Source organism: Esox lucius, chromosome 11 (genome assembly GCF_011004845.1).
Source record: "Esox lucius isolate fEsoLuc1 chromosome 11, fEsoLuc1.pri, whole genome shotgun sequence".
Taxonomy (NCBI): Eukaryota; Metazoa; Chordata; class Actinopteri; order Esociformes; family Esocidae; genus Esox; species Esox lucius.
This window is the reverse complement of record NC_047579.1, coordinates 39,858,956-39,879,945: the sequence shown is the minus strand read 5'-3', so window position 1 is coordinate 39,879,945 and position 20,990 is coordinate 39,858,956. Positions and strand designations below refer to the sequence as shown.

Genomic DNA, 20,990 nt, shown 5'->3' with positions numbered 1-20,990 from the left:
ACGGTCCTCTCAGCAATTGCCTTTTGTAGAATGGATCCATATAGCTAATATATTATTCCTCTAGAATGCCATCTACTCATCGTGAACTTAGAAGATACATTTGTATTGCAAATGTTTTGGTGCGACGTGGTTGGTATCTTGGTGCAACGTGATAAGTAATAACAAAGTTAATATCTTATATACCCTGTAATAACATGTAACAAGCAATTAATATCTTAATTTTTCGTAAAATAATAATAGCATGGGCGTGTAACTAAGAAGACTGTACAGTAACATTATCTGTCCGTGGTAAAACCAAGCAGCCTGTAGTAATTAAAATATATCTTCCAACTTGGGCGAACAGGCACCACTGGTCTACAGATGTGCAACTGAGAAAAAAATGTCTTTGCCAAACATATGTGAATACATTATAAATTCCAATTCTGTTCTTTATTTTATCTTTTTCTGGTCAAGGGGACAGTGTTGGTTGTAATAATACAAAAAGCATTGTTTTATGCACGTTCTGTACTGCTCAATTGTAGGCCTCTGCGTGCTTTTTTGGATATTTTATCAGGAGTAAACAAACAGCAAAAAGGATGTGGGCTTTCGCTAAAGGAGGAGGGGATGGGGAAGTTGACTGTCATAAAAGAGAGAAAGAAAATTCAATGCGGTGCGCCGCAATAAAATAATATGACTGCAATAAAACTTTATAGGATATACATTTCTGAAGGTTAAGAACTAAACGGCTGTAAAGCAAACACCGGGAGAAGGAAAAGTTTCAAGTCCTCCTTAATAACCGTTTCGAGGTGTGGTGGATAGCTCCACGTTCCAGGATTGGGAACCCAAGTTATTCCTTTGCGTTTGTCGTTTATTGTTTGGAGCGTTTGTTGTTGACGGATTCCACACCGAGTGGGGGGCTTGCACTGCAAGGTCTGGACTTCCAGATGAACGGCCGGGGTCCAGTGTTCTTGCCGCCTCCCTTTGTTTCACTTCCGAGCGCATCCTGGTCGCCTTATAGCCGGCCATAAAACGCCACAAAAAGATTCTGGCGAGACGTCTGAGATAGGGGAACCTTAATCTGTTTACAGCCTCGCGCCCATGCTAGGCTGCCATTTTGTTTCAGAACCTTCGATTGTTATGTCTTGGAGTCGGTTACAATAGATGGTCAAAGTGCATCTTTCTTTCTTTTAAATCTCTGTTTTCCCATGTTCTCATTTTCAGGGAGCCGTTCTGTTGGATGGTGCTAGGATTCTACATACGATCCATATAATTAAATATAATAAAAAGGACAACTCCTGGATGGGGTCAATTAGAACTTTATAACATTAAAAGTGTTTGGCAATAATACATTAAATTACACATCTTAATTTACAATGTAACATAAAAAAGCCATACAAGATACAATAATTCGTTTGCTTCTACTTCACGACATTGACGTTTCACCATCAACTATGGCAGATATGGCCAATATAATGTAGCATGTTAAAATAAAAGCAAACGTAAAGATTACATGTAACTTCTAGAAAATGTTGCGTTGAAGAACAAAGACAGCAACAGTAATAAAGCATACAAAACATATAATTATTATAATGAAAATAATAATTAAAAATATACTTATATTTTTAAAGAATTACAGAACGCAATTATGAGGCTATACCATACTTACACAACTTATCGGCAGCCTTAATATAAACATTCCAAATATCGACTTGATTCAAACTTCTTATGAGCTAATTGATCGTCCTTCTTTTTGTTAATACTGTGTGCTTGAAACGTAATTTATTTAATTCATACACTTCTTTCGTTTTTTAGATAACAAAAATATGCTAATTTGCCATGAGATTACAACGATGCTCAAATATGTCTATTTTAAACAATTCCATGTTTCGTTCTTAGGCTGAATATTCAGGTTCCTTGCTGCGTTGCATTTTATATATATTCAATTTATTATCAGCTTCAATCAAATGCAATAAGGACTTTTCAATGTGTAGATCACTCATAGCTCTTTATCAATTTACATAAAACCAATATATGAGATTGTATTCCTTATTTCTTAAACGTATTTAATCATAATTGTAATTATCAATGATTTAACTGATATGCCATACAGTTTGTTGCATAATGACAGAAATAATTCAAACGCACGTATTATTTTATTTTAGTTACACTACATATAGAAAATAATGACTTTATACTCCAGAAAAGAACAGACCTTTTCCCAGGTTAAATATTGCTAAATATTACCCAATGCCTATATTCAGAATTTCTTCCAGCAGTAACGGAGTTGTGAAATCGCCTCATTATCAGGGGTTTATGTCTGGTGTTTATAGAATCATAAAATGGTATTATCTGAAATCCCAGCGGCACACCAGAAAACGGCCTCTTGATGGCGATGTTGGTCCACGAAAGAAAGCCTACGCGTGTTGTCTACCTATCCGGAAGTCATTCGAAAACACAGACAGACCACTTTACACCCCCTAAACTCCAGCATAGAGAGCCTCTTGCTTCACTTAAGAGGGTTTGAAGGGCGGCAAGAACATTAATCTATAATTTCCCCCCCTGTATTACAGCATGATTTCAATGTATAAGCATACCTTTGGATAGCTAAATAGCAGCGCATTCGCGGTCATTTTCCCAAATGCTTCCTTACAAATTAAGCGAGGTTACATTTGAGAGCACTTTTTATATACAACGCACCGCTCAATGAACATTATTATATGTTAATTGGTACTATATAATTTCCCGTTGGCTAAGTTATTGTGCATGAATTGAGGAATATTACAAAATGTTGTCAAAGAATTTTAAGATCTTTTGTCATTTGATTTTAAAAGGTTTGACTTCAGTGTATTATTATATATTCCAAACGCAGCTAGTGTTTTGTTTTTATAATATAACAAATTTGACCAGCCTAAATTACAGACCTCTGCTGTGAACAGTCGTAAGATAATAGGCTACATGGACGCTATCAAATCTACATTGCATAATATGCGCCTAAATCGAACTAAACTGCTAAAACGCTAGGTCTCTATGAGTGTGTTGCTAAAGAATTCATATGTTGACGTTTGCATTGTAATCCATTGATTACAATGTGAAACACGTATTTGTTGAATGAAAGTTTGTTATTATTCCAGGGAGCTGCTGGTCAGTTACTTAATGTGTAATGGTGTTCCAGCCGTTGTCATGCAAAAGAGGTGAGGTTTACTTTTATTGAAATTGCGAGACGTGTGCAATTGATAAACTTACCATTAATGCGCGTGTTATAAAATATTAGAATGACAGAGAAATATTCACAAAGAAAGTCGTACAAATAGCATACTTATAGATATCCCATAGTACTAATTCCTTTTTGGCTCCTATAGTTGTGTTAATAATTCATGTTAAAAGTTGCAATGGTTGGGCTGAATTTTATAGACTGAGCAATGAACATAAAATAATGCATGAAGGATATTGTATAAGTTAATTTAAACAATCCTGTTCACAATGCTTGCATAATATCGGAACACTTCATAAAACAAGACAAAAAAATATACTCTACAATTCGTTTGGCCCCTTTTATAGACTACCACAAGACACCTATGGGCCGATGTAAGAAATGTTAACATAATCTCAATTATTCCTACTCGAGCTGTGCTAATATTGTAATGCTGCAAAGCTACAATCTCGACCTCACTCGTCCTGGGTTAACTGTGTACGTTCAGGTTACATGTTAAACCAATCCCATATTAGGCCTATAGTATCCTGATTTTAATCACATTCCTGACAATATTTCCTATTTCATACGGGCGCTAATGAACACAACCATTCCGCGGGATATCCCCTCGTTAGTTTTTTTTCCCCAGACATCACGTCTAGAGGTTAAAATATCAGCTTAATGATAGCCCGTATGGAAAACACAACTAAAATGACAATTAAATACTTGAATATTTCTGCATCGGTGAAATTGCTCCAAGTGAAGCATTTATGGCTTTGGTCGTGAAACCTCATAAAATTCTAACAGCTTTTTTGATGCACGGTGTAAACAACAAACAGCCTCGGCGTTTATTGCGTTTTATAGTTTGTTAAACCATTTACAACCTCTTTCTCCATTATACCACGAGTGGTGCTCCTTTCAGACGTCTTCGCTTTCCATGGCTATCGTATTTATAAAAATACAATAATCAAAATGTTAAATCTGACTACCTCGTTTATTCTCAACCACCTCAGACGCGGGCATGGAGGCTTTGACAAGTTGTTTTAGAACTGCAATTACATTTATAGGACTTGTTAAAACTGATACCAATTAAGTCGTGTACTTTCACAATTTGCCAGTGCGACCATGACATTTTCGAAAAAGGGGATCCCACCTCGTTAGAATTTAGAAATTAATGAGTAGGAGCCTATGTGCATCCCTTTAGGTTGCCTATTAGCTATACATGCTAAAAATCAATCTCTCCAAGCGGTCTTAGGAAGTTGAGATGGTGTGGGATGGGGGGGCGCTCTCGATTTGATCTGATGCAAAGCGGCAGATTTCTCATTAACTTACCCGCTTGAATATATTAATGCGCATATTCTCCCCTCCTCTCTCCTTCAACCCCCCCATATCTCCCTCACTCCCTCTCCGTCTCTCTCCCTTTCTCTTTTTCTCCCTTTTTCATTCTCTCACTCATTCCATATCAGAAGCGCACAGAGCAGTGTCCGTGTGGGATGCTAGAAGCCAATGAGATGAAGACCCGATAATAGATGCAAATGATCGTGAAAAGACACCGCAAAATATGAAACAACTCATTTGCAGCGGAGTAAATCACAGAAAACTGTTTGTGAACTGGCACCTCATACCGGAATTGTGATGCAGGAGCACTTCAGTGGAGACGATTTTATGGAATCGGCATGATTGTGGCTTCAGCTATTTAGATTGGGTGTTTTGAAATACAACTTTGTCCATATATTGCTAACCAGCTTGGGTTCTTTTTTTAAACTCAAGAACCCTTCAGTTTCCTTCCTCTTTAGCGCTTGAAAATTTTACAGTCACAAACAACAACAACAACAAAAGATGAGTTCATATTTTGTCAACTCTCTCTTCTCCAAATACAAAAGTGGAGACTCTTTACGTCCCAATTATTACGAGTGCGGGTTCGCGCAGGACCTTGGGAGTAGACCCACCGTGGTGTATGGACCAGGCACCGGAGCAGCTTTCCAACATCCCCCTCAAATCCAGGAATTCTACCACCACGGCGCGTCCACGCTCTCCAGTGCCCCTTACCAACAAAGTCCCTGTGCCGTAACGTGTCATGGAGAGCCGGGCAACTTCTACGGGTACGACGCTCTGCAGAGGCAAACCCTTTTCGGAGCCCAGGACGCTGATTTGGTCCAGTACAGCGACTGCAAACTGGCCGCTGGTGGCATCGGGGACGAGACAGAAAGCACGGAGCAGAGCCCGTCTCCGACGCAGTTATTCCCGTGGATGCGACCGCAAGGTAAGCCAGAGCTAAAACTAAAACACTGCTTAGACTGTGCGCATGAAAAGGGGCTGCAAGTTAAACCTTAAACATCATCTACCATCAGGGCAGACCTGCATTTCCTGTGTTCAATAGGGGAGACAAAAGAGCGTTTATTGTTTTATGGTGTCCAAAACTTGTGAACCACTTTATAGTTTAATGACCCGCCATATAGAGGAGAGAGGGGACAAGAAAGAGGAGGAAGGCTTTCTCTACATGTGCGAGCTACTGGCCCGCAGCTGATTCTCTTACTTCTCACCCCGTCAAAGTTTTACTACTCGCTTTTACGACTTACAGTGGTCTCGGGGATTATTTCGCTACAAGGTGGCCATTTCCCACTGGTTAGGCGCTTTATGGTTTCACATAATGCCTCGAGAGAGAGCATGTGTGGGCGACAGAAAGAGGCATTTTCTTTTAAATGTCTCCTGCGGATTTAAATAATAGTCATAATAATAATAATGGTCAAATTATTTAATTTTTCATTGTATTACAATGCTGATAGATCACTTGGAAGTCGGTCTGTGTTTACCTCGGAAATATTGAATAAGGGGATGATATAATTTACACCTTCTGTATTCCACAATAACTGAATATAAGCTATTATGGAATACAGTTATTGGGGATAGGGGAATTTTGAAATTATCGTTTATGCGTGTATTTCTCAAAAATGCTTCCTCTTTTGCCAGTAGCTGCCGGACGGAGGCGAGGTCGACAGACCTACAGCCGTTACCAGACACTGGAGCTAGAAAAGGAGTTCCTATTTAACCCCTACCTGACCCGCAAGCGGCGAATCGAGGTATCGCATGCACTGGGACTGACCGAGAGACAGGTCAAAATCTGGTTTCAGAACAGGAGGATGAAATGGAAAAAGGAAAACAACAAGGACAAATTCCCTAGCAGTAAGACAGAGCAGGAGGAGATCGAGAAGGAGAAACGGGAGAAGGAGCAGGGCGCGGGGACACAGTCATCCGGGGAAGACTGCGACAAAGCCAAGCAAATGTAAGCTATAGGGGGATTTGGGAGAAGGGGGGAGGGGTCGAAATCAGCACCGCGGAAAAGACAGTGAGATTGAAAAGTGAAGAGGGGCATGCGGTTGTCTCGGAAACATAGCAGTCTTTGGCTGGTCGTTTCACGTTAGTTGTAATCAGATGGGATGTCTTCTGACGGTGACAAAGAACAGGACATTCATGTTGTTGTTTGGAGACAAAAACGAAACATTTGAACGGGAGCAATGAAGCATTCGTAGCCTACTTTTTATCTGATGTTGGAAAATATTTTAGTGTTAAAAATAGCTTCCTTTCTTTGTGGAAAAAATATTGTGGGGAAAAACATTTATATTGTTAGAATTTTATCATTAACAATTATCCTGGCAGCTGTATAGTTTTTAAGTTAAATTGTGCACTTTTTACTGTTCTAACTATGTTATGATGACGTAGCAAGTAATGACTTCCAACAACATGAAACTGCCTATTTATGCCGTAGGTTTTCCTCTTTTTACACTTGTCCTTAGTTTGCTTTGATTGATGGTATTTTGTTGTCTTCCTTTCTTGGGTAAGCATGCGCAAAATGAAAAAAAATATGAATAAAAATAAAAAGGAAATAAAAAGGTTGTCATGTGACCCTCGTTTACTGTGAAACAGAATGTGTACTGTACTCGTGAATTCGTTATGGAGACTTGATTATATGCTTTATTGTTCTTCATCACTTTGTTCTATTGTCTGAACCTGGAAGCGGTGGAAGAAAGAGGACCCAATAAAGTTTACAAGCGAGAATCCGTGACATCATTGGTGTTCTCTGCTTCATTTCCTCTCAAGGTGCGGATCTCAGTGAACAGCATCCCTACAGAGAGTAACTCAACCAATCATTTGGCAAACAAGTAGCTTTTACAAAATGTGCAATAAGTGAAACAAAACCTTTCCAAACTGGATGCACACTGTTTAAAACGTAGGGATTACAAAAATCAGAATAGAATGTTTCAACCCCTCTCCCGAGAACACACACACACCAACACAGAATGTAGACATGACAATTCTTAAATGTAATATGGAATCTTGCACACTATAAAGTCCGGCTAAGTCACGTGATGATGTCGACAGGCCTGGTTGTAACCGCGTATCCCTGGTTCTACATTCGGATTGGTGTTAAAGCTTATTCAAGGCATACATAATAAATGAAACATGTGCTTGAAAGCACCTGCGACCCAGGTGATTAAAGGCCCATGTTCCAGAGAGGTCAGTCAAACATGGAGTAGGGTAAGTGGCGCGAGGTGGCTCCAGGCAACTTACATGGCCACTATGTCCTGTGAAATTGTCCGGAGCGTCTCTGTTGCTGTGGGCGGAGAGATGCTTTGAAGCAGATATTCTCCCAGAGAGGGCCGGAGTCATTTAATGACCTGGCTCCACTTGTCTCTGGACTGGAAGTAGGGATGTATGCTCCAAAAACATGATAGGGGAGCCTTTTACTTTCTGGGTGATCTAACTGACAAGATACGCTGAAATGAAACAAGTATCTTTCTTATTTGTGTGGTGTCCAACACGAAGACGACGACATTTTTTAAGATCTGTGGGCAATGCATTAAGTTATAAATGTATAGTTTAGTCCTGCAGATCACTGCGCAATGCGCCAGGTGATTATAAACATAGCCTACTAATCTATTGATTATCGGTTTTCTGTGTTCTTGTTCGTTCTTTTTCTGAGGTAGTCTACCTTATGGATTACAATGAAAAGACTAAAGTATTTTGTGTGTATGGTCAGTAGGGCACTTTTTCCACATTATCGGAGCAGTGGGAAGCACTGCTGTTATTGGACGAGTTTGTATCACATGGCCCTCGTCACGTGGCCCCTGAGGAAAAAGGGGTGATTTTTGGTGTAAATCTAGACTGTAATTCTGTAATATATCACAGTACCTCGTAAAACCGACACTAAAACCTCCCGGCCTACAAATCACCGGTCAAATTATGAGTTCATTGTATTATGCGAACGCTTTGTTTTCCAAATATCAAGCCGCAAGTTCGGGTTTTCCAACTGGGGTCTTTCCTGAGCAAACTTCTTGCGCATTTGCGTCCAGTTCACCGCGAGCCAGCGGCTATGTCTCGGGCTCTGGCGGCGCAGCCTTTTCCTCCTCTTCCTCCACACTGTCGGGACTGTACAATAACGCAGGGAACATGCCCACCCAGACCCACAGCGTGTATCCCTCTGCGTACGGTCTGGGCTGCTCCCCCTTTGAACACTCCAACCTCTCCATGATGTGCTCCGGTGGTGAGCCGTCCAAGCTGACCAGCTGCGGCAAAGCGGAGCAGAGGCAACACGAGGACAGTTTACGGATCTACCCTTGGATGAGAAGCTCAGGTATGTGAGCTTAAAATAGGTTTCTATGCGAGGAGGGTGGGGGAAAAAACATCGTCGCTTTACCTTGACCATATTTACATTAAATGTATTTCAAACTGTGCTGTTGTGAAGTGACTAGGACTACTTCCTGAACTGTGCTTTACGCCACTTTTCCGGCGCAGACCTTTTATTGCTCTAGGACCTCCATAAAACCATAATGTAAGACATCTGAATATTCATTAGGTGGTATTGTGTTAAAACAGAGAGATAGGAGCGTGGGATTGCCTAAGTCGGTCCGAGGGTAGAATGAGAAACCTACCAAAACGCTATTTCATCGATTTCTGTTGGTGTATGCGATTTCTAAAGGATCCTATGGTAAGCGCTCAATACAACACTATTTCCAGACGTCTTATCCTGCCCTGCGTCTACTTGGTTGTATTAGTATGGCATAGATGCATCCGAATGATGCAAACACTGAAAATACTGGTGAGGCTATTAGTTGGCGAGCTTCTGGTTTGCGATCTTAAGCAGTTTGTTTGGTTAGCCTAAAGATTCGCATTTGTCTGACATTCTGAACGGATTTGTGTTAAGAGTTTCAGTGGGCCCTGCCTACAGCTAACAAAACAAACAGGTCCAGTCTGAAAAAAAACATTTTATTTTATGTCAGATCATGCGTAAAATGTGTGTGTGCTTGCTTGAGCGCGCGTATGTTGCGTGTTTGAGTGTAGCTGGGTAGGTAGCTGTGCTTTGTGTGTTGGAGTTTAACTGTGTGGCGGTGAAACGGTGTGTTGTGACCTGTCCGTGTTTGTATACTGTCCGTTTTACGAACTTTAGGCCGCTGAGAAATTACACACCATCACCGAACAACGACTCGCGGCTTAAGTGAAATAGTGGATGATAACTTTTTGTCTAATGATTTTCTGTAGCCACTCAAGGCCTTGGCTCCTACCACCACAAACTCCCTATCAGTCAACTGTCAACTCCTCTTGTTAGCCTCTGGCGAATAGGCTACGACAGCATGAATAGTTTTGAAACAGATACGTCCTGATTAGTTGTGATTTTGACGTTTACTAGCAGGTATTCGTTGCCACATGTTTGCTTATTAACGTGCTCTCGTCATGTAAGTTGTGTATAAGCTATGTATGTCCCTGTGTGAAATATGCATACTATACACCCAGCCCCGGGAAGCGTGACAATGTCTCTCTTTTCAAGCCTACCAATTGCAGATTTGGGTCTGACTTTTTTTCAATTACATTTTAATTTCACGTGTGTTTTGATAAGTAACCCATTACAAAACACGGCCCAGCTTATTCACACAGGAACAAACCTAGGTTCAATGTACTAAACGTATTTGCCCATGTCTCAGGCTGGTTGGTACCCACGGTATAGTTGGACGGACAAGACAGACAGGCAGTCTCTCTCACACACACATGCACACACGCGCACAATCTTGAAAAAAATTTGTTGTAGGTCAACTAATCAGGACGTATCTGTTTCAAAACTATTCATGCTGTCGTAATAATGAACGAATCGTTTAATTTAGATAAAATGGTGTATATAGTTGTTTATCTCTTTGTGTCATGTTTAAAGTTATCAAAGTACATTTTAGTGTGTAAAATGAAATGTTATTTCCTTCGGATATGCATAATATAACTGACATCATCTTCAAATGTCATCTTATAAACAATACCTTTATCAACTATGGTTTACAGTCAACCACACAGACACACAGACACACACAGACACACGCGCCCGCGAGCATACACACACACACAGAGCCTTTTCTCACACAGACATTACATTTTAATTTATTTTTACTGCGGGAGTGTTGAATATGCGCGGGCGTACTAGACGGTTTCTGAGCACAATGCTCGCTCTTGTTAAAACTCATGACAAAACTGCGTTTCACTGAGAATTCCAGCCAAGTCGTCTCTCTCTGCTGAAGCACAAATCACCGACGACACCATAGGATAGAAAAATATCACCATTAAGAATAGCCCCTTCTCTCTTTCCCTCCCTTTCCCCTTCGCTTGGTTGATTCCCTAGGCTGTCCCCCCGTCTCATTTCGAGCCAGTTTCATCCAGAAAGTGACACGTCGCAAGAGAGGAAATGAGAACCACGCCAGTGACCACAGCGCGCAATAAAACCGTACAGTGCTGCTGCTCAGTTCAACTCAGACTCCATTAGACATTGTCTGCTTTAAGCGGAAACGGGAGGAGAGCCTTCCCATTCGCATCTAATGTGGAACTTTTCCAAGTAAACTTGTATATTTCAATATTGCAATCATGTCTTGCTCTATGCCTGTCTTTTATGACTTCGATGTTTATTCCGAAATAGGCATCCTGTTGTTTGGTAGAGGATTTGGTTGTTGAGCAGGCCAAAACTCCCCTTTCTGGCAAAGGAATGTTAGGTATTTGGTGAAAAAAGCGTATGCAGGAATAAAGATCAGCTTTACAACTTGATGTTGGGGTTTTATTGCCTTCGTGTATTCTATAACGTGTGCTACCTGTTATGGAAGGAACCTGCTTGCCCTTTTGTATTAAATCTTTGACATGTGACATCTATAACTCATGTATAATTACAGGTAATGTCTCTTTTCAGTGATTTCCCCCGGAATTGTCTGGCAGTTGGTGCTTGTTCAGATAAAAAGAAATAAGACTAGTTCAGATAGTAACAAAAATAAAAGAATGTATTATCCTTATGATGGAATACAACAAATGAGGAATACCTGAATCTTGTAATGCAAGACATATCAAAACCCCAGCACAGCATTTTTATTAACTCTAGACAGATCTTAAAACTCTGCATCGATTCCAAGCAGTGGTTTTGGTTGGCCCTAAGTACATATATATATATATATATATATGTATAGTCTTGCTATCTGACTGCAACAACTAATGAAGCAATTTCTATTATTAATAAGAGATATACCGAATTACAACGATTTAGATACTTTCATTCTGGCCTGTGAATGAGTTATCCCCTACTAGCTCAGGTTTGTACTTGCGGGTATTGTGAAACCATTTACTGTAAAATTAGTATCCAAGTGGAAAGGCTTGTAAAATGTCGCCTTAAGGTGTTTATATATGCTCTGTAGGCAAGTTTACAACATAGGAGACTGAAGAAGCACAAGAGATGAATTTGCAGGAAATGTGTTTCAAATATACATGAATAAAAACAGACAGGGAATGTTGGTCTGAACACAAGTTTTGAATTTCCAGGAAATCTGGTCCAGTTAGAATTGGAAATGTCATTATTGCCAAAATGTTTTTTACCCTGCCTAAAGATTGCCAATACACTCCTCATCATCTTCAGAAATATAATAAAATAGTATTTAAAAAAATTATAATAAGCCAATGTCTTCATTTCCATTAACATTAATCAAACTGTATTTATTTATTTTTAATACCCGTGGCAAAGCCGAGCATACTGGCCTATCTTTCACAATAACAAAATGGAATAGATCCGGAATATTCGATTTAGTTTTTGAAATAGAAATATTTCAGTATTTTAGATGGAATAAATAAAAATTATTTTGCCTGGTTATCCGATTTCACACAACCTCGGTCTCTGTTTTTCACAGGTGCAGACAGAAAGCGAGGTCGTCAGACGTACACGCGTTACCAGACGTTAGAGCTTGAGAAGGAGTTCCACTTCAATCGCTACCTGACACGCAGAAGACGCATAGAGATTGCTCACGCGCTTTGTCTCACGGAGAGGCAGATCAAAATCTGGTTCCAAAACCGGCGGATGAAATGGAAGAAGGAGAACAAGACCACCGGGCCTATCTCCCCTACAGCTGACCCGCCGGGCGAGGAGGACGAGGAGGAGGACGAATAGCGACGGTGAAAAGAGGAATGAGCACTATATAGATTTGGTAGCCTGTTATACTAAAACCGTAGGGGAAAACCGTGTTCCCCAGATTCTTACACTGAGTAAAACATACAATACTACCTACTAAGATTAAGTCTAATGCCACGTCTTGCTTCGTTATAAGTACAGTGAAATTGTATAAAGGAAACCTTCGTTTCTAAGCGATAGGCCTAATATTGTTGCTTATATTTTCAAATAGAGATATATAATCTATTGTGTTTTGCCGTAGACCTGTAATACTGCTAAATCGTTTGCGAAAAGTAGCCAATACCTGAGAAAAGTGATCGGCTCTGCAGCATCCATGTTTCTGTTTTCTTTCATCTTGTTATCTTCTGGATGTATATTTTTTTTTTGACTAGCTGTAAGGGCTTTACAGCTCATGTCAATTGATTTTACGCATTGTTTTTTATTCTTGACGTGTGGACCACGAGATGTAGGAATTTGTATATTTTTGTGTTGTGAGGGACTATTTGTTGTTTGTTATTCAATTGCACAAGTGTTCTGTTGATGTCAATAAAAATAAAAGTAATCAATGATACATTATTTCAGTTTTCGATTTCTGTTGGATTGGGTGTTGGACGTTGTCAGGGAGACTGCTAATATGTAGGCTGTATGTTTCTCGGCCTACTAAATATGCGATGGGTGATGGCCTGCGGAGGAGGCAGATATAATATACAGAAGTAACATTGCAAACATCGATAATAATGATTACAGGAGGAAGATAAAACATAGAGAGTATAACGGTTATGTGGCATACATTGTTTTAGGTAATATTTCGTGAATTATTTTAACCAATTAAATGTAAACAAGCCTTTCATTTCACGCAACGTGTGAAAGCTTGGTCCTGAGTCTTTCAAATTTCAGTGGGTGTTTGTTTTCTTACGCACATGGGCCAATTATATAATTATATATTTCTGATAGCAGTCAGGCATACCCCTGGAAGTCAAGTCTGGTAACAATAAATAATAGTCCTCTGCAATAATAAACATTATTTCATGTGTTTACTGTAGGCTACATTTCATGACTGTTTAGTTTTCATTTTTAATCCAGGTCCACTGATATACGCCTACTGATATCAATAGCCCATTAGAAGACTATCAATATTTCGATTATTTGACACAATTACTTAATTTAAAAAATATATATTTAATTTAGTTGGAGGCATAGGCTATGTAGCGTAGGTCTATCTATGAGTGTTAAATCTAGTATGCCCTAGCATTTGGAGGTTTTGACTACACCGGTTCTGGAGACACAACGCTGACTAAAAATAAGAGTGTTATATTGGAGGTGGTAACCGATGGTTAATTGCATCAATGAAAGGCCGGAAACCTCCATAAAACTAACAACAGAAAATCAACAAAATGGGAAACAGGCGCCAACAAACAGGTTTGCTCTTGTGCCCGGATTTCAGGCCATTCAATGCTCATATTTGAAGTTTTGTCGTCCCCTTTCGTTAACAATCAACTTATTTAATTTTCATGTTGGAAATCAAATGTCAGCCTTTAGAGAGTGTAAATTAAATGAAAACAAAACCTTGAAACAAATACAATTTATTCCTTCTAAGACCTTAAGACTTTGGGCCTGACCAAAATGCGGTTATTGTATGCCGCAGTGCGAAACATGTTAAGCACGTTTTTCGTAGTATGGATACTCGGCTGGATGTTCTTATTTACCATTTCCTGCCTATGCTGTACCAGTGGGATTGGACTCTCTATCAAAAATATTTTCTGTTGAACCTTTTACTGAGTGGAACACTGTGTAATTTAAACATACCTCTCGTTATCTATCTTTGCATTGCATACAAAACCGTGTAATATTTTCTGTTTTTACAAAGGTTTAAATAAAAATAAAATAGAAATATACACCATCTTTAAGTCATATATCAGTATATAAGCTACATATATGCCATAACAAACCCTATCATCCAAAAATATTATGGAACTGAATGAATGAAGAAAATACATAAACAAGGGCGCTAACGTTTAGATGACTTAAGGATTCAACTATGCAATGCATTTATCATTATCTATTATTGTGACTAGTTCTTGCGTTTAATGAAGTTTTGTTCAAATGTTTACACGGTAACAGCGGTAATATTACTACACAATAGAGAAACATGTTTATGTTAGCCTCGTCTTGGCCTCCAGTTTCGGCAAAAATATTTCTGCAAAAACATTATGAAGATAGAACACAAAGAAGTCACTTTTCAACATCTGTGCAAAAAAAATTATACATTGTGGTATTACATACAATAATGTTGTATTAATTGCTTATAAACACACAGCAACATCCTTACAAGTGGCATTTTGCCCCCCCTATTGTCCTGCAAATATCATTAAATGATGACGGAATCTTTTATGTAAAACAAGAGAAATCGTCCCGTTGCTTTTTTCGGAGAAAAAGATGGCGACGGAGGAACCACTGCTGCGAAAGCAGTCATGAAGAAATGCAATAAATTCTTTGTTGTTTTATGAAAATTTACAACTTTGTGATAGAACTTTATGAGTGCCTGGGTCCTGGGATTGGCCGAGGATGGTCATGTGGATGGGTAACCGTGAACATGAACTTTTTATGATTTCCCAAGTGGTTATATTGCAGCATTCCTTTGCCCACCGCACCTTCTGTAGTAACACTGTGCTCCTTCAAGGTTCTAGGCTCTTTAATCGCATGTATGAAATAAAAAAAAAGAACCTTGTCCCTACGCGTGTGTTTACAGAGAGACCGGGAGACCAGCCTCCGCACCCTGCGATATGCTAATGTGACCGACTGTGATTGGGATTTCCGCTGCGATGAAGAGAGTGACTGTGAGACATCTGGACTCGCCGGAGGGTCTCATCGAATTTTTCATACCGGGATGCTTCATTCCCGTTGACTAATGTAAATGAAATGCGACGGAGATGGCCCGCGCAACTCTAAAGCCACAGTTGTGGCTTCACGTGCTCGTGGCGGTACCGAGCTGGGGCAGCAGGAACGCTGTACCGACAGCTGTGCGAGATTGGCGGACGCTGTCCAAGGGCTTAGTGACGGATTATCAACAAAGGTAAGGCGTGCTTGTCTGTCATTACGCTCACGCTGTTTCGTTTCACAGAGAGTTGGACAACAATTATTCAAAACCCATTCGTAGTTGCTCTCTCTCTCCTTCTCTCTGATGAAAATACTTACGTATTAAGTGTGCGTAAACCTTTAGTAGCCAAAATATGCAATTTTAAATGACGTCGTTCGATAGGATGTTGCCACTCGAAAGTTCCTGAATCATTTTTAACCACGTTATATGTGTATGAGGAATGTATATTTTGCTCTAAAGCATATTAGTGTAGCTGACATATATATATGTAGCTGACTGAAGGTGTTTGTGGTGTGTAACGATAGCAGTCCCCGCTCCTTGCCGAAGGCAAGGTTTGATAGATCTGCTTATATGCCAATAGGATTGCTGATGTACAGTATGGGTTAACGTTGTACGTGGAATACTTTGAAAAAGCACACTGCTATGCGACATTCCTGTACTGTTCCGCCTCCATAAAACGTGCAACAAACAAGACGAGACACGCGTTTGGTAGAGATAGTGTATCACCATGATGTAGAATAGCATTGAAACTGGCGGTCTCTTGTAACTCCTCTATTACGCGAGGTATTGTTAAATGGAAGGTAGGGTATCGCATTCACTTCCAGATTACCGACGTAAGGCTTCCAGGTTAACTGCACTCTGGGTGCGTCTGTATGGTGGATTATATTTGTCAACGGGTGAACTCGACCCGCTTTTTTTGTTTCATTTTCCCTCTCATTTCCCGTTCTGTGCCATCATCCACTGCATTTTTTTTTACGCCGCTGCCCTTTGGTGTCCGTTTGTTAGGTCTTCGTCCCCACACCCACCGCAAAGGCTACTTACACATTATCTGTTTCAGCGAAGCCTGGAAGTGGGTTGTATTAACGAAGTGCCACTATAATTCTTGATTCTTTCTATGCTAAATGTACGCTACTAAATCTGCAACGCCTTTAACACAATTCGTCTACCATTAATAGCTGGTACATGCTACAACCACTCATTGAAGCTAGTGGTCATATCCTCGATAATAACCCTTTTCCACTAATACAAATTAACGGTTTTATTGTTATTATTATTCCGAATATTAACCCTATTATGCATATGACCCTGTATATAGTGAATGAAAATATTCTGTTCTCTTTCTCTCTCTCGCTCTCTGTGTGTGTGTGTTTGTGTGTGTATCAATAATTCGGCAGTGTATTTGCCTATATGCGTATGTGTGTGTCAGTCAGTCTGCCTGTGTCTGTTAATGAACTACAATTAACTACAATATTTATCATAATGGAATGCATATAATGTAATGTGATTACAACCCAGCAAGACATTATACGGCATTTATTCTACAACAGTCCAAACACCTAAATGTGACATAAATACACATCACACATTTATAATAATATTAATAATAATTACAGGTATTATTGCAATTATTAAACAATTTACTAAGTTGACGATAAAGGTATTTGATTGGGTAAAATGCCATGAGATGTTATGGCATATTGTCTCCACAATGCTATACAGTTCCATTCATGCAAGATGTCAGTCATTTAACAGATTTTCTTATCCTTCAAGCAATAGGAGTCAGGTGGCCTGCTCAATAGCACAACAAATGTGTGACCCTGTCGGCTTTGGGATCCGAACCTGCAAGCTTTGATTTACTAAACCAACGGGCTAACATTAAGGCAACCAGCGAAGGTCCGCTATAATCTCAGAAAGAAAAAGGGTAGCAGCCATGTGCATGGACCTATCCTATTGCATGGAGCCATGAACCATGATAGAGAATTTGTTTTGGATTTCATTTACAACGATGATAAGCTGTCTTGGCAGTCTTGCTGCTTTGCAGTAATGCCAGCAGATTCGATCTTGGTCAGTGACGCAAGTTGCCGATGGCTGCTTGATCCTTACTCTTTGGTGCCATCTAGCGTTTATTTTTCCATAATGCCAAAAAAGCTTTTCAAGTCAGGTACTCTTATCTACTGTGTGTGTAGATGTGTGTGAGCTTATTTATATATATTTGATAGTCAATTAACAGACGCTCTAATCCAGAGCTGATTGCATACAGTTGATGTTTTACCCCAGACGTGCGTGCCTGGGCTCAGCTACCACTCTATATTGGAAGGTGTAGTTTGTTCCGTTTTCAGCGGAAATCTGTTTGATGCTGTGTGCATTAGCTGTTGACAAACAGATATGTGATATTTCCAGTCATCTTGGTCCCTTTTATTGAGGTAAGAGATAACAGGAAAGCTGCAAAGGGCGGGCTGGGCCCGGTGGCAGTGAAACGTAAAAGAATGCAGAGGTTGTAAATTCTCGAGCTGCTGTTGCTGCGCTTTGATGTGCCTGTGTTTGGGAGAGATTTGTGGCACACACGCAGAAGCTCAGGCCGAAAGGCCCGATTTTGGCCCCCACCCCCCAGAACCATTTCTCCCTCTCTAAAAAGCCCTTCAACGAGGCGTAAGCGGATGACCGTTCCAAGGTTATTGCATTGTGCAGTGAATGGAGCGTGTAGTGCAACCCGGTGTGGGAGCCAGCCTGGATTCACTGTAACTTTTGAGTGTTTTTACGCGTCTGACTTTCTTTTGGAGGTCAGCGAGTCTTATGGTGTATTCAGTTATGTTGTGGCGGTTGTGTGTTCTATCTTTAGCGTAACAACCGTGATATAAATATATGTATTACAATCTGGCCTATTTGTGTTCAATTGGAGGTACAGAGGGAGGGGAAGTATAGCGAGAGGAGGGGTGGCCTGTGCGTGTTGGAGGCATAAACAGGATTTGGCCTTGGCGACTGTTTTCATTTGGTTTAATGGGGTCGCACACTCAAGGTAGTCATTTGTAAACACCTCGAGAAATGGTTTCATACCTCGTGCGTGCGCGTGTGTGCGTATGAGTGTGTGCGTATGAGTGTTTGTGAGCATGCAAGAGAATTCTTGCGTCGTGTGGATGTGTGTTGTAGTGAATGCGCACGAATATGTGGAGAAAATATACTGTAAATTGTTTCGCTTTCATACATTATTTTCTAGTTTTGCTCTTTAGTTACAGGTTTAGTATTGAATTTTTTGTTGTCAGAAGAATCATACGTTATCTTAAAATAAGATGTGTTTATTAAAAGTATACACGACATCTAATTTCGAAGGGTCTAATATGTGTTTATGGATAACCTAAACCTGACTCAAAGTCGGAAAATATCCGAATAGTGTAGGAGGGATACAATGTGTTGGAGTTATACTAGGTCTACAGTACATAAAACTATGAAACCATCGCTGTTGAATATTTAATGTGTAACCTGCGTCGGACGCTTTTGGCCGAAGGCTGATCAGGTGATGGTCTAGTGATTTCACTCGAGTTCGAAGTCCATGAAGGACACGCCACTATTTTGGAGAACAATTATAAATGGGTCTGCATAGTCTATCATTAACCAACCGAAGTTATTCACTTGATAGAAACCTTTCTTACGAGGCATGCGTTGGCATGTTCAAAACAATATTTGGAGATAATGTTATAGTTTGTTTGGTAACATTTGATCATTGTTTGAAACGTAAAAGAAAACCTATTCATTTTCGTTGTTAATGTGTTTGCAATAAACGTAAATATGGGGGTTTCAGGTTATGCCTTATTTATGTAGGCTATTCCGTTTAATTCAATATTTTAATATAAAGATTTGCAAAATCCCTTCTGCAGAAATGTAGCAAGCTTCACCAAATAAAAGTATTTTGTGTGGATACAAAGCAAATTCATAAGCGTTGTTGTATCTTGGTCCAATTTAAGTTAAATCGGCCTAGTTAATGTCAACTATTTCAATCCGTAATTCCCTTTAAATAATAAAACGTGTTAATTATATCGGTAGGACAATGGTGCTAAAACATGCGGTTAAAAGTTAAGATTATTTTCTATAACGGAATTACACGCCCGTGGCATACCAAACATGGGACCCACATAATTCTGTATATATATATGAATTCTGAATAGTTTGTAATATTGTGTTCAGACTAAACGCATTTATATTATAAATATTTAAAAGTACAGAAAACTAAGAGCAAAGCCTGGCGCATGTGTTATAACTTCTGTTGCGACCACTTGTTTTCAGTTCTAATCGTGTCTGTGAATTTACAGGCCCCCATAAAGTCATAAAACACTAAAACACTTCCCCCAGTGAAATAACACACCAACTCCAAAACACAAGACACCACAACTGGTTTACAACTTTAGTATATTTTAATTATGGATAATTACCCAAATTACAGAAAGGCCAATGAAAACCTATAATCAAACAAAATTGACTTTTTGACATTAAATTAACTTAGCAGAATACATTAAAATGTTTAATCGAGCAATATGTGGTTTCATGAGTTGTCTATAATATGTTTAACTAATTATTTCCTTTAATAGCCTATTCAAGCGCGTAAGACACCTCACGCACTATAGAAATATGGAACATTAGAAGGAAATATATTCGTAGGCCCTTGGACCTAGTTTAATACAATTACTCATAAATGTATGAATATTTTATTAAGTAAACAAATTATTATAGGATCGTGAATATAGCACAATACTTACGTTTGCGTAACGTCATACGGCACCAGTGGTACTATGACAGTAAAAGGTAGTTCCGGGGCACATGACAAAAAGTGACAGACAAGCGTGTTTCCTCCCTGGTCTGGGTAAACAAATCACAACTTTTCCTTCATACAGTCAGCCTGACGCATCTTCACTAGGATTTCCGGTCTTCGTCCATAGATATTGTGTAATTTTCACTTATTTTGTTTCCAGCGTGTTGCTCTCCATTCTACACATGCAACATTTCCGCAGTTTGGTTTGGTCTACATATGTCACAGTACCACAGCAGGCTTCATATTGCTGTGCGTAAAGTTGACGCCAGACCTGGAACGAGACAAGAGAATTATGAAAATTGGTTCAGAGAAACCGAGATTACAGTTAGTATTTACACATAATACCCTCATATCCTCGTATCATTATCTTACAGTTTGCTAAGGTAAGACTCAATTAAATCGCTCTCAGTGGTTATTACTCATTAACTATTAACCGAGACTTAGCCTGACCATTGCTCTGTGTAGGCCTATTTCAACAAATGGTCACACAATGGACGTTTCCCGTTCACACAAAACTAAGCCCAACCAAAGGAAGCTCTGCGTCCTGGTCAGATTAAAAGGAACTAAAATGAAAGCGAAATACACTGACTGCCAGCGCTGTTGGTCAGAATACACTTGTGTCCTCATGAGGGCTGGACTTATTTATGGGACTGGCTAATTTACGATTTAGCGACATATATTCTGCCCTTAT

At 39.7% G+C, this 20,990-nt stretch overlaps 2 protein-coding genes across 3 annotated transcripts; both read left to right on the top strand.

The window, feature by feature from the left end:
- Window positions 1-4,465: 4,465 nt before the first annotated feature.
- hoxb8a (homeobox B8a) lies at window positions 4,466-7,217 on the top strand. 2 transcript variants are annotated; one of them, XM_010874648.3, is made up of 2 exons: window positions 4,466-5,432; window positions 6,140-7,217. In XM_010874648.3, exons 1-2 carry the CDS (start codon window positions 5,009-5,011, stop codon window positions 6,454-6,456), a joined length of 741 nt encoding a protein of 246 aa, XP_010872950.1. In that variant the 5' UTR covers window positions 4,466-5,008; the 3' UTR covers window positions 6,457-7,217. The 2 variants fall into 2 exon arrangements, with proteins under 2 accessions (XP_010872950.1, XP_010872952.1); XM_010874650.3 differs by having other exon boundaries at window positions 4,469-5,432; window positions 6,143-7,217.
- A 1,112-nt stretch (window positions 7,218-8,329) lies between these two features.
- On the top strand, window positions 8,330-13,192 carry hoxb7a (homeobox B7a). Its single transcript, NM_001310849.1, is given in 2 exon segments — window positions 8,330-8,801; window positions 12,364-13,192. Coding segments are annotated over 2 exon segments (648 nt in total). The 5' UTR covers window positions 8,330-8,410; the 3' UTR covers window positions 12,621-13,192.
- Window positions 13,193-20,990: the final 7,798 nt, after the last annotated feature.